At 39.7% G+C, this 14,719-nt stretch overlaps 1 protein-coding gene across 17 annotated transcripts in view; it reads left to right on the plus strand.

Annotated features, from left to right (window-relative positions):
- The window catches only part of LOC132381232 (tetraspanin-18-like), a 199,321-nt gene that overhangs the window by 159,914 nt on the left and 24,688 nt on the right, over positions 1-14,719 (plus strand). For 16 of the 17 annotated variants that reach the window (XM_059950594.1, XM_059950606.1, XM_059950605.1 and 13 more), the window contains 3 exons: positions 9,742-9,842; positions 10,190-10,384; positions 14,588-14,662. In XM_059950594.1, the coding sequence (XP_059806577.1) occupies positions 9,742-9,842; positions 10,190-10,384; positions 14,588-14,662 (371 nt within the window). Of the gene's footprint in view, positions 1-4,980; positions 7,255-9,741; positions 9,843-10,189; positions 10,385-14,587; positions 14,663-14,719 lie in introns of those variants that run through there. The other variant, XM_059950610.1, reaches the window with a different exon arrangement.

The raw sequence follows: 14,719 nt of genomic DNA on the forward strand, positions 1-14,719 counted from the left end.
AAGGGATGTGCTGGCATCAGAAAGGGTCCAGAGAATGACCCTGGGAATGAAAGGGTTAACATATGAGGAATGTTTGATGGCTTTGAGCCCGTATTCTTTGGAATTCAGAGGAGTGGGGTGGGGAGGGTTTCTCATTGCAATCTATTGAATATTGCAAGGACTAGGTAGAGTGGATATGGAGAGGATGTTTCGTATAGAGAGGTGGCTAGGACTGGAGGGCACAGCCTCATAATTGAGGGACATCCACTTAGAACAGAAGTGAGGAAATATTTCTTTAGCCAGAGGGTGGTGAATCTGTAGAATTCATTGTCACACATGGCTGTGCAGGCAGTTATTGGGTATATTTAAGCTGGAGGTTGATAGGAGATTAATCAGGGCTTCAAACATTATGGGAAGAAGGCCAGACAGTGGGGTTGAGAGGGGTAATAAATCAGCCATGATGGAATGGCGGAGCAAACTCGATGGGCTGAATGGTCTAATTCTGCTCCTATGTCTTATGGTCTTAAAAAGTAGTTGTTATCAATAAAACAGTGATGTGCTGAAAGGGCACATGGGTAAATAATGTGCAAAAGTGAACTGCAGCAACCTGAAAGATTCATAGTTGGCTTGGCCTGGCTAGCCACAAGTTTGCCATTATATGTCGACCCGCGTGCTCCAGAACTGTCCAAAGCCCAGCTCCCGATGGGTTTCGATGAATTGCTTTCTGTGTGCATGAGGCAAGCAAAAGATCAAACTCAGTTGTGATATTTTCATAGTTGAATACCTTGCTTAGATAATTGCAAGAAGAATGCTGCCTTGAGCAAGAGAGAGGAGTCTACCAAGCACTGGGAAGCTGTACTTAAAATAATATGAGAGGAAGAAAACTAAAAGGGACGAATGATAATGACTTCAGTTATATTTAAATAATTCTCTGCACATATTTTTTTCCATCCCAGTTGTTAGTGGGAAAATAAGTGTGAGACTGAAGCAAATTAGCCCTATTAAGTCTAATATGATCCCATAATTTTAGTGAAATAAGCAAAATACCCAGACTGACTCTTCATGCCTGGGGGGCTTGTGTTGTGGGATGCAGTCTTCCGGTCTCCTCTATCTGTTGTTAGTTTGGAATCTCCTGTTTATGATATTTTCCACAAAGGTTACTATGTTTTCTACATTATAACAGTGACATGTACATCACAAACATCTTCAGTGAAGTGGGCTATTACAGTGTGGCCTGCAAAAACTTGTAAAATGCAGCAGGTTTTCGACAGTACACAGGAAATTGCTGAGGACAGGCCACTGTGTTCACTTGCGTGTCTGAGGTACATTCTACCATACCTGAAACCACATGGGTAGAAAATTCAGTGGGTGCTGAAAGTGCAACATCCCCTCTGACTCCTGGAAACACTTTGTCCTGCTCGAAGTCGAGAAGGAAAATTCTAACTGCTGTTGAGGACCACAGAGCCATGATTTGGAAGTCCTGCCTAAATGGCAGAAGGAAGCATCGTCTCGACAACTGTCCACCCCAAATTTTACTTCCTGCTTTACCTGCAGAAGCATCAGTGGCACTCACACTGGCCTCTTGAGAACCCAGAAAAGCAGAGCAGAAGTAATCCAAAGCATCTAGTCGAGATGAAACAGAATATCGTAACCCCGGGATCCAGTGACAAATCGGCAAATGTCCTGAATATAGAATCACCAACAATGTTTCCTCAATTAATCTCTCCACGTAGATTTTTTTTCTTAAATGGCTTCCAAATAATCAACCTATAATGTGTGAACAAAAAATATTTTTGAAATTTAAAATGCCAAACTTTATCTGTTGTTTGACAAAATAAGAATTAACACCACAGTGAACTAAATTGCTGAGAGAGTTTTGAAAGCCGCTCTTGGTATTTCTCGTTCTGCCTGCTCAAGAATGGAAATACTTAAAGAGAATCATTCTCGGTATCTTGATCTAAGAATCCATATCACTGAAGAGTTAGGTTGCTGAATCTCTGCCAAAATACTAAGGCTTTGATTATTTCAAGTGTTTGAAATATAATATATCCAGGCTTAAAAGTAGAGTAGAAGTGGGATGCAATAAGCTCCCCAGCCACTATAGCCAGCCCAATAAATGGCCACAACTGTCATGCATGCCAGGATCACAAAAATTTTAACCAAAACAGTTACCCCATGCTTTTTCACAGGCAGCATTAAATGCAGGCAGCTGCTTCTGGCTGTAGAGTTTTAGAGAAAATGATTGCCTAAGAAAGGATAATTAATAAAACTAAAAGCTGTGTGGGTGGATTCCTTTTAACTGCAGGGTAAATGAAAATATATTAAATAAAATGTGTACCAGCAGGTATTTGTTCAACACAGGTACAGGTAAAATTATATGAGAGAAGGGGAATAGCTAAATTTTATGTACTTGGGATGGTACTGGAGAGAAAGAATTCCAGATAAAATATTCTGTATTTCAGATAAATGGATAGAATAGTGGTTATCATTGATTGAGAAAGGACTGGAGAGAATTCACAATCAGAATCAGTTTTATTGGCACTGTCTTAAGATGTGAAATTTGTTGTGGGTACAAGTAAGGTGCTAGTAGGTATCAGAGGCATATCAGACAACAGGCTGTACCTGGGGAGATAATAGAGAAGAGTGGGTACAGTACCTGAAAATGTGGAACTCAAAGACAGGTGGCTCTTCATTGGAGATTATACAGGAAGTCAGTCAAGATTCTGTGGCATTGCTTGCAAATGAGAATGAAACAGATTTGTGTGATTTTCTGCATATTTCCTTTTCAAACTTATAATCGTTCCTGTGCCTAGCTTTTCACATTCAGTCTCCCAGTCGTCCCTTTCATGTTCTCTCTCCGTAGCTCTAAGGTTTCTTTGTATTCCTGATATATAACAGTTTCTATATACAGTCGAGCTCTTTATTTAGCTCAAACAAATTTTTAGCCTCCTTTTCCAAACCCTGTCTCACCTTATGCCCTGAAGCGTATTCTGTTGTAGTGTGCTGTCATCTTCCACAGGTGGCTTTGTCACCTGTATCTGTTCATGGAGGCATCATGCAGTTAAATAGGTGGGAACACTCAGCAAATCTGAGAGTTTAGCAGGGTCTAGCCTAGCAGAGCAGCTTGTCCATATGACAGGAACCAGTTTTCTAAGCTTGCCCATTATTCCATTCATCCTTACATTTACATGTAAGGAGGGACGCTAATGACTAGTTGGGGTATAATAGGACACCAAGACGGGCTTGAAGGCCCACCTGAAGGAGCAATGTTCAGCTTTCCTTTGTAGATCGTTGCAGTGAAAATAAATTTCTATTTCCTGTAAGAAAATATATCACTGGTCGGAGGCAAAAAGCAACAATGGCCAGAACTGACCAAAAGGAACAATGATGGATGAATACTCCATAATTTGATGGAGAGATAGAGTAGGGGACACCATATGTTTGATTGGTGGTGAAAAATGCGCAGTAGCAATGCTTCTAGTTTAAGATAGTGGTACCAAAGGTCTGTGACAGCTTACTGGTAAATCATAAGGCAAGAGATTTGACCAAAAACATTATTTATAACATGTTTTCTGAAGGAAATTGTGGTGAACTATTGCCACAGACAGTGAGGAGGCAGGTGGAGGGCAGGCTGGTTCAGGAGATGAGCTATGCTGGGGCATCGTGAGGCTCAATGCGTTCGAACTGAGGTCGGAGATGGGATTAGCATTGGTGCCGGAGATAGAATGAGTCATTTGGAGAAGAGGCGGTGCAGAAGGGTTTCGATTCCTGCTCACCTGACCCAGGTGCGAGGTTGAATCATTCCAAGTGCTGAGCCAATTTGGTGAGATCAAAAATGTTCTTGGGCTGGGCAGTCCGAGTGTATCGTAGCTCTGGGGTCTGTGTTCTAGAATGAGGTGCTACCCAGTGCTTGGACAATTTAAATGCTGGCACACATACACCTGAAGCATGAGTGTCACGAATGGAGGCGAGGGTCAGACTGATCTCACTCACTCTCTTGTGAATGTTTATTCTTCCTCCACGGTGCTGAGGCTGTGAAATGAGTTGGCTGCTCAGCATTTCTGCCCCACTGGTGTGATGAACTGTGACTGAGGCATGGGCCTACTCCGGGTGCTCTGGCAGCAGACTTGTGGCCTCAGTCAGGTTTGAAACTCCGGTGGCTTGCTCCTATTGTTTGCATGATCTGCATTTATTTCTCTCTCCTCCTCTGCACAGTGGCTTGCAGGTCTTTTTTAAACTGGGCAGTTTGGATTTCTTGCTTTGTGGATGCCTGTGAGCAGACAAATCTCAAGCTGTATAATTTATACATTCTTTGAGAATAAATGTGCTTTGAATCTTGATCAATGAAAGCTTTGACTGACTGCAATGGGGTGAATATTTGATAGGTTTGATAATTAAGAGAGGAAGAATGATTGAAGGCTTGAAATAGTGATAATGAATGTTGGTAATTGCTGAACGGATCCTGACCCGGAACTAGGCCTTACCTTCCAAATATCCGGACCTGTCTCTCGGTTTTTTTTTGCACTACCTTACTTTCTCTTTTCTATTTTTTTATTTATGATTTATAATTTAACTTTTTATTATATTTACTATTGATTTGTACTCCAGGGCAGCATGAAGTGCAGAATCAAATATCACTGTGATGATTGTACACTCTAGTATCAATTGTTTGGTGACAATAAAATAATAAAGTGATTCTATGATTCTAATTGAGGATATTGATACTGATGGTAGGGAAGGGATGGTCAATGATTTTGTTGGAAGGTGGTAATGGGGAAGGGATGGTTGAGTATGACTGATGGTAGCAATAGGGAGAAGTGATTGATGAGCCTGAATGACTTTCCTTTCTGTGACGTTTTACTAGAGGTAATATTACATCAAACTATGTTTACCCCCTTTGCTCAACACAATGTTCAATGGTTTCCCACTAGTGTAAACAACCAGTTCTGGCCCCACTTGCTTAAACAAGATGCAGACCACTGTGGGCTGAAATGCTTGTTGCAATGGACATCAGAATTTCATTTTGCAACTTTGTTTTCTTTGGCAAACCTTCAATCCTTTGGATTCAAAGATGAATTCTTTTCCTTTCCACTTTTGTTAGTGAGGCTGATTTGGCAACTGCAGACTCTTCCCCAGATGGGGCTGGTTGTAGATCGTGAGGTGGTGAGTGCCTTCCCTCGTTGACGCAGGACCTCTATGTGCTTCCTCATTCATGAACCATTCTGAATGTTCTCCTCCTGTTATGAATGGTCACAGGCCAGATGCTCCTGGGAATCACTGGGGTGTTGCATTTTTTTGAGGAATTACTGGTATTGGGCATGGGAATGATGAAGCCTGGCCTACGTAGGGGATCAATGACAGCGATGTTGGCCTCAGGGAGTATGTTGCCTAGATTCACCTACTCTTTGTTTATTCATTTGTTTACTGAGATACAGTGAGGAATCAGCCCTTTGAGCCATGCCACCCAGCAGTCTCCCAACTTAATCCTAGACTAATCACTGGGACCAATTAACCCACCAACCGGTATTCTTTGGACTGTGGGAGCAAACCGGTGCACCCGGAGGAAGCCCATGCTGTCATAGGGGAGAACATACTAACTCCTTACAGGCAGCAGCGGGAATTGAACCCGGGTCGCCAGTACTGTAAAGCTAATCACTATGCTACCGTGCCGCTCCAATTTACAGGATAGTGACAATGTTGTTGGTATTTTTCCAGGGGCTTGAGTTGCCAGTTGTAGCTAGTCCCAGTCTTGGAAGCACATAGGGGGTCAGGAATCACTGCTAAAATGACCTAAAATGGAACTGGTTTTACCTTCAAACAGCCAGTGCGGAATAGTGAAGCAATGTTGATTCTCAACAATATTATACAGATTGTAAATGACAAAGATGTTTAATACCAATGAGTTGCTCACTGGTTCTATGTAATCCCCATAGAGATGTTGGAAAAAGTGATCAGATGATGTTACAAATGAAGTTTGATTACTTCCTAAACAGTATTACTTTATTTAGACAAGTGATTTATAAGTATATAGTAAGGTTTTTACAGTTTTGAAGTTAATCTTGTGGAATTTCTGGAACCTTTCAGAGGGGTTTGCAGCCAACTTTGCAGCTGCATATGGGAGAGGTACAGGAGGGGGTGATTAAACAAATTCTCATTCCACCTTTAAAAGAAAACACATGGAAGACAATTGTTCGAAACAATGCAGAAGACAGAAAACGTCGTAAAGATCATTCAAGGAGTTCTCCTAGTCCCTCGCCTTGTGAGAGTTTACACAGTCAAAACACTTCGGATTTCACTGCTGAAGTTTATTGCTCAATGCATTTACAGTAAGGAAGTGGAATCAGCTCCAGTTCCTGTCTTCACCTCCGCCTCCCTAACTGAATTCAGCAAGGTTGTGTAGTGATGAGAGCTGTCACCTACACTTCTCAGTCCCACGGAGTCCAGATATTTTGTGACTCTCTTCACAATTACTCTTTTGTCTTTTGGTAGCCATTTTCTTGTAGTCACCGTAAGTGCTGCATAGAAAATGCTTTCCTTCCACTGCTTGCATTTTTTGCCTGCAACATGTCCTATCTACAGTTCAGCCACAAGGAAGAGCTGGGTTTCCATCAGAACCAAAGCTCATTAGAGCCTCACATGAGAAGGGAGTTGCAGTGCACTCCATTTATGCAATGTAGCAAAGGTCTTGTCAGTACATCTCCTAATCCCCTAAGGAAACCATTGTGGAATTCAGGCAGGCCAAGTCAGACAAAAACACACCAGTCCTCACTGAAAGATCTGTGTTGAAAGGGTGAGCAGCTTCAGGGTTCTAGGTGTTAGTATTTCAGAGGGGCCTATCCTGGGGTCTAGCACATAGATGCAACCGTGAAGAAGGTACTCCAGTACCTCTACTTTCCTAGAAGGTTAAGGAGATTTGGCATGTCAACAATGACTCTGATAGACTTCTGCATATGCACAGTGGAGACCTTTCTAACTGGTTGCCTCATCACCTGCAATTGGAATTCCAATGTGGACCCTGCCAGTTCCATCACGGGTGCAGCCAGCCCCTCCATCAAGGTCATCTACAAGAGGCAACACCTCGGCAATCATCAGGGGCTGCTACCATCCAAGCCATGTCTTCTTGATGCTGGTACAGGAGGTACAGGAGCCTGAAGATCCACACTTCACAGATCAACAACAGCTGCTGTCAGGTTCTTCAACCAACCAGAAAAACCTAAGGCTACCTCAGAATAGACGTTTCTGTCTTTCAACATACACAGCAAAATAAACATAACGGTATTAGTGCAACTTATGTATTATTTATGTTAAGTTTATGTTAACCCCTGTTTATTATGCTTGTTATATACTCTGCCGTTGCAAAAAAAACCTAATTTTCCTGGTATTTATACCCTGTCTATGTATGCTTATGATAATAAACTTGAGCTTGAGAAGTCCTGTAAGATGATCCACTGCCAGCTAGGCAAACCAAAACCATTTGTCAATGAATAACTTAAACTAGAACATCATTTGAAGTACAATTGGAATCTAAATGTAAAATTAACTTTAAAGTTTACATTTTAATATCATTTTTGCATGATACGGAAAAGTGGTTTGAATGTTTCACTAGCACAAATTTTATGAATTCAATACAAGTCTAATCAGAAGCTTTAACAATAGTCAAATGACCTTCCATTTAATTTATTATGTTTCTTATAGACAATAGACAGTAGGTGCAGGAGTAGGCCATTTGGCCCTTCTAGCCAGAACCGCCATTCACTGTGATCATGGCTGATCATACACAATCAGTACCCCGTTCCTGCCTTCTCCCCATGTCCCTTGACCCCACAATCTATAAGAGCTATCTATAAAATAAAAGATTTATTTTATTTTTGTTTATTAATAAGATTCCTGGGTATGTGCAATATCTTTCATCAGAGTACTTTTCCAAAATCTTCAAAATTTATTTATAAAATTCAAATTTCATCTTTCTAGAAGACAGTTTTTGCTCTGGTTTTAACTATAAGAAGGGTAAACATATATAATTAGAATTAGCTTCTCTTATGACTTGTCATGAAATTTTCAGTTGGGATTTGAATAAACTAAATAAGATTGACAACACCAACAGTAACACCTCTTAAGAATTACTTAAGTAGGCTTGCCTCTTTTATAGATCAATCAAGTGTTTTATTGTTAGTGGAGAAAATAAACCTTTTAGCGAAAGTTGAGTAATGCTTCAAATCAACAGGGAAGATCATGTTTTACTTTCCAGCCGATGGCCTTCTATATAGTTGACACTAGTGTAGATGTGAGTGGTTGTGAATTTATTTCCAATTATTATTATTAATTCACACATAAAACAAAATCCTACCAAAATGGATCCAACCCGTCACTTTCAAAATGCTAGTAATGTCCATGCTGTCTATGGAGAACTGACCTTATCACACAACAGATTTTATACCTGATCTTTCTGTGTGCTCAGGAAATTCATCTTTTATGAGAAGAACCGCAGTTGAAAGATATGCAGCTGGTAGACAACTGTGCATACTATCAGGAGGGAAGACATGGTAAATGCAACCATTGTCTTCTCAATATACTACAGTCCACCAGCTGTATAATGTTGGACTGCAGTTAATCTAATAAAACATGAATTTGTTCTGTAGACAGGAAATCAGCCATAAAATTTCCTTTGTGGAGGGACCAGCTCTCCACAGACAAGCTAGACGAGTACTGTAGCATGGGAGCGATAGGTTGGATCAATTAGATTTTGAGTGTAAATTAACACTAAGAGTTGGAAATGTTCACAGCTGTACAAGTTATTCAGTGAAGACAATGTGAAGCTGCTATTCTGCTTTCATTGACTACTTCATTAGGGAGGGAGGCAGTCACATTTTTATGACTGGGCTTCACGCTGTTGTCAGGCTGTTCATGTTTATTTGACGACAGGAAATTGGCTTAAAAAAGAACAATAAAACCAACCAGTCTGGGAAAATTGGAGAGGAATGAGGGAGAGGCTATCCAGGGGTAGAATTTGTGGGTTGCTGTTTGTGCGTCCAAGCAAAACCGTACAGTTGATCTTTTCTGTATCCTTGCCTTTTGATTAATACCTTCTTTGCCCAGTTCTGGCTGAGATAAGTTTGCTAATGATGGTTCATAAGCTAGAATCAATTGGTGACTAAAAATCTTACTCCAACAACATTATGAAAGGGTCTGAATATTGTTGACACTGTGCCATTTGATTTGCATGTTAAGTATTCCCCATAACCATCCTGATAACAAATAGATCATCTGTTCAGTTTGTTTGATTCTGGTCATTTTGTGTTATTTGTTCAATAGGTGGATTGCTCTGTTCCAATGATTACATCTTTATCGGGTTCCAATCAGAACCACAGTAAATTCAGAAATCAATATAACAACATTTAATCCATTATATTTCAGGATGAGAAAGCAGGTTGGAGGGTCCCATCTTCTAGCTTCAGGTTGTTTTAGGAAATACTTTAGAACAGAAGGAAATACAAAGCATTAATAACAGGCTTTAAATTAACTGATTATTCCTCTGGGATATTTTATTTGCTACCAGATCAAACTAGAGCAACAATTCTCAGCCCCATTTCAAATTGTGCTCCTGATTGCAGTGAAATTCATGGATTAATGTACTGACTTTTCCTGAACTGTTTAACCATTTTACCGTTCTGCAAATCTGCCCACAAGAAGGCTTCTTGTAATCCAAACTAAATTGTAATAAAATGGTTGTAAACTGTGATGCCCTGTTGCTTGCTTTTGCAGATCAAACACTATTTAAAACCAACAAAACTGCTGGAGTCCAAATGGAAAAATCTCGGACCTGTCTCAAGTACCTCATGTTTCTGTCCAATAGTTTAATTTTTGTAAGTATCTGACTTGAGACATTGAGAATCGTTATCTGCTCAGAGAGGGGACTTTGGTAGAAAACTCAGAATATTCATGAGATTGGTAAATACAAGATATCACGCTAAGCCCTGTGTCCATGGAAACAGCCAATGTTACTCAAAAAATTTAATCAAATCCATACTGAGTAATTTTAATAAAGTCTAGATTACAACTTAATTGTTTTTCAAGATAAAAATACTTTACCTTTGAAACATTTATGAAATTACATCCAGAGGTTGTGGAGATAATTGGAGGATTCTCAGTGAATTTTAATGCAGGAGCCTAGAGCTCATGTAATAACTTTGTTCTTTCTGGTCTGTTACAGGTAGGAGGTATTTGTCTGCTGGGAGTTGGCATCTGGGTTACAACCAACCCCAATGGCTTCAAGAATATTGTGGCTACAAACCCATTAATATATACTGGAGCTTACATCATCCTGTCAGTCGGAGTAATTCTCTTCTTTCTAGGGTTCTTAGGTTGCTGGGGAGCCATCCGAGAGAGCAAGCAACTGCTTATGACTGTACGTATGCTGATTTTAAGCCCTTTACATTATTTTTGATTGTTCAGAGGTATATAATGCAAATATTACAACTTGTATTTCGCTCAAGTAACATCCCAATACCCTACTTAATAATCAAAGGAGCCTGTGTACAAACGTAAAAGCAGATACACCTTATAAATCCCCACTACACTTTAAAAAAAATTGAATTGGTATAGAATGGGCCGAGCCAGGCTCTATTGCCCATTCCTGAATGGCTTGTAAGAAGGCATAAGAAACTGGGTGCTACAGAATAGGTTAAACATAAGAACATAAGAAATAGGAGCAGGAGTAGGCCATCCAGCCCATCGAGCCTGCCCCATCATTCAATAAGATCATTGCTTATCTGTCCGTAAGCTCAGCTTCTTTTACCTGCCTTTTCCCCATAACCCTTAATTCCCTTACTATGTAAAAACCTATCTAACTGTTTCTTAAATATATTTAGTGAGGAAGCCTCAACTGCTTCCCTGGGCAGAGAATTCCACAGATTCACCACTCTCTGGGAAAAACAGTTTCTCCTCATCTCTGTCCTAAATCTTCTCCCTTGAACCTTGAGGCAATGTCCTCTAGTTCTAGTCTCACCTACCAATGGAAACAACTTTCCTACTTCTATCTTATCTATCCCTTTCAAAATTTTGTACATTTCTGTAAGACCACCTCCCAGTCTTCTGAACTCTAGGGAGTATAGTCCCAGGTGACTCAATCTCTCCTCATATGTTGTTTTGCCATTTCAGAATGAAATTAAGATTCAACCTCAATATTTTGATCTTGCAGTCACTTATAAACCACATCAATTTATCTTTTTCAGAAGAAATTAGTAAACTAGATTAATTTTATGATAAGCCAATGATTTCATGGCTACCATTAGTGTGCTAGAGTTTTGGGCAACACAGTGTTGCAGATTGTCCTTTGGCAGGGGCCTGGGTTCAATCCTAACCGTGGGTGCTGTCAATGTAGAGTTTGCACGTTCTCCCTGAGACCATATGGATTTCTTCCAGGTGCTCCAGTGCCCTAAAGATGTGCAGGTTGATAGGTTGATTGGCCGCTATAATTTCCATTAGTCTGTAGATTAGGGTTATGGTCAGGGTAAGATAGGTCTGTAGGGTGATGTAATTGGTGGAAATGTACATAATTCACAACAACCAACATTGAGTTGGGGCAAACACGAGGAAATCTGCAGATGCTGGAAATTCAAATAACACACACAAAATGCTGGTGGAACACAGCAGGCCAGGCAGCATCTATAGGGAGAAGCACTGTCGACGTTTCGGGCTGAGACCCTTCGTCAGGACTAACCAGAAGGAAAGATAGTAAGAGATTTGAAAGTAGTGGGGGGAGGGGGAAAATGCGAAATGATAGAAGACCGGAGGGGGTGGGATGAAGCTAAGAGCTGGAAAGGTGATTGGCGAAGATGATACAGAGCTGGAGAAGGGAAAGGATCATGGGACGGGAGGCCTCAGGAGAAAGAAAGTGGGAGGGGGGAAGCACCAGAGGGAGATGGAGAACAGGCAGAGTGATGGGCAGAAAGAGATAGAGAAAAAACAAACAACTAAATACATCAGGGATGGGGTAAGAAGAGGAGGAGGGGCATTAATGGAAGTTAGAGAAGTCAATGTTCATGCCATCAGGTTGGAGGTTACCCACTCGTTGGGGAAACCCCAGAGTTGGGGTTTCACTTTCAGAGACTGCTCTGACGTGATGATGTTATTACGTAAAGGGTTTTGATGCCCTTTGGAATTCAATAAAATGTGTTATGGGTTTCATTAAACATAAAATGCTTCACTTTGTTTTATTTGTGAAAACTTAACAAGTGTAAAAATGGGTGACTGATGGGCTAGGTGGACCAAGTGACATTATCAAATTAACTTTAGCTTGTTAACTTCCTAGCTCTTCAGTTATGATTGAAATGTCTTTGGGCAGTGTAGCCAATCCAATTGTGACAAACCTATAAAGGTATTTATAAGCACTGAGTGACCTACTTCCGGTGAGTCCTGTAAAATATTGGCACAGACCCATGAAATTCTAAATATTGGCTCATCCTTTATTATTCTTGACACATTTCCAGAGAATCAGATTCAGCATACTTGGACGTGTTTGCCCGGAGGTTATGAAAATTGTAAACTCTGATAGCACTCTGGAATTATCAGCAGATAAAATCAATTGTTCAGGATGGAATTGAAGGGAGCAGTGCATTGTTAATAATGTGTTCTTTTCAGATAAGATATCAACTTTTTGGTAGAAGATTCCATGATGTTCTTTAAAAAACAGTGGCGTCCTGTCCAATGTGTCCTAGTTAACATTAATGCATGAACTAATTTGTCAATTATCTTGTTAGTTGTGTGGAAACTTCCAGTATCGATAATACTGTGTTTCCTCTTACCTATAATGCAACATGTAAAACACTTTATTAACAGTCAATTGACTATAACGTGCATTGAGCCTCCTGAGATTCTGATTGGTGCCTCATAAAGGCAGAACTGTTTATTTTGTTTTCTGTAAATAATAACAAAATTTTCTGAACATTTCTATAACCTTTAGATTACTTTTACCAAATTCTTTTTTTTTGCAAATTTCCTAGGCTAAAAGACCTTTAAGCATTTTGTGACATAGCTCCATGTACGGTGGAAAGTTCTGACTTTTATTTATCCATATTCTTGATCAAAATAATTCTTTCTCTGACATAACCTCTAAAAATTGTGATATTACAATTCCATGTTCTTTTCTACATCATTATTATTTGAAAGTAAGTCATCTGAAATTTATCCTTCTTTTAATTCTGTCCTACCATCAGAAAATGTGGAATTATTTCTCTTCCATCTTCCCAATCAGGAGATTTTGAAATGAAATTTCAGCGTTGGTGATCACTATTTCTACTTCTTAAACTGTGTGATTTATGTTAAATAGAAAGATAAGGCAGCAGGAACATGACAGAAGAACCATCTGTAGCGGTTCCTACAAGTCATACACTATCCTAGCTTGGAAATGCATTGGTGTTCCCTCATTATTGCTAGATCTAAACTTTTGAACTCGTGTGTGTGTGTGTGTGTGTGTGTGTGTGTGTGTGTGTGTGTGTGTGTGTGTGTGTGTGGGAGGGAGGGAGGGGGTATTCACTATTTGGAGTGCAGTGGTTAAAGAAGGTGGATTAGCAATAACTACAGGCTTTGCTAGTGACTACTATAGCTGTAAAAGGGAATGTAAAGATGTACTTTATTCAATTTTATTCGCCATGCACATGTATGGGAATTTGTTGTGGTGCACTTATGCGGCATGCAACAAGAAACAAAAACATATTTACAATTTAAATGCCATTTTAAAAGTGGTTTAAAGTGTTTACAGTGCAACGTACTAATTGGGGTGAAAGGGGGCGGGGCTAATTAGAATGATTGATTAGATTAACTGTCTGGGGCAGGAAACTTTTAAGATGGCATGAAGGTTTGTTTTAACAGCCCCATAATGCTTTCCAGAAGGGGGCTTTTGGAAAATGTAGTTTGCGCATTGGGTACATTCTTTGTCTTTCACTTTTTAAAAAAATTTGTTGTCCTTTATACTGGACCTCACTTCTTCATCCAAATCTACAATTATTAAAATATGAACTATAAAAGATCAAATCTGAGTCCTTCAGAAAATCAAGAGTTAATGGAGAAAGCGGAAACTTGGAGTGTAATTTTCAGAGCATATGCTCTAGGTTGTGAGCAGTCCCTGCCGGTGATTCCAGATCTCTATTTCATCTTTCATATCTTATGCAGAATTATGTGCTATGTACCATGTGGATTATTTTAAATGAGAATATCTTAATTTCTCTAAACCATCTTTTAAAAACAAAAAGTAATATGTATGTTACATCAAAAATGTCTATTTTCGGTTTAAACCTGCAAAAACTGGTATCTTTGCAATTGAAACTGTGGCCAGTTTCAGAATTACCTACACAGGCTGGCACCTGCACATATTGAAAGCTTGAGGAACACCATGAAACAAGTTTGAAATGGCTTGATATGTTCTATTTTACATTTCTTAAATATGGATTGTTCTTTTTCTGTATACGTGAAAAAGATAGGATAAAATATGGAATAAAATGTACATAAGATCATAAAGATCAGCATGTATTTGCAACAAAGCAGCATTATGTCTTTGCTCCTCCTCACACCACGATTACAGGTGTAATTAGTTCTCTTCTGTCATTTGCAGTTCTTGCTGCTTATTTTGATCATTTTCATCCTGGAGCTGATAGCTGCCGTCCTTGCATTAGTCTTCCGAAAGCAGGTAAGTACAATCACCAGAAATAATTCCTATTTTTCAGCTATTTGCTTGTAATTGCGG

Source organism: Hypanus sabinus, chromosome 25 (genome assembly GCF_030144855.1).
Source record: "Hypanus sabinus isolate sHypSab1 chromosome 25, sHypSab1.hap1, whole genome shotgun sequence".
Classification (NCBI taxonomy): Eukaryota; Metazoa; Chordata; class Chondrichthyes; order Myliobatiformes; family Dasyatidae; genus Hypanus; species Hypanus sabinus.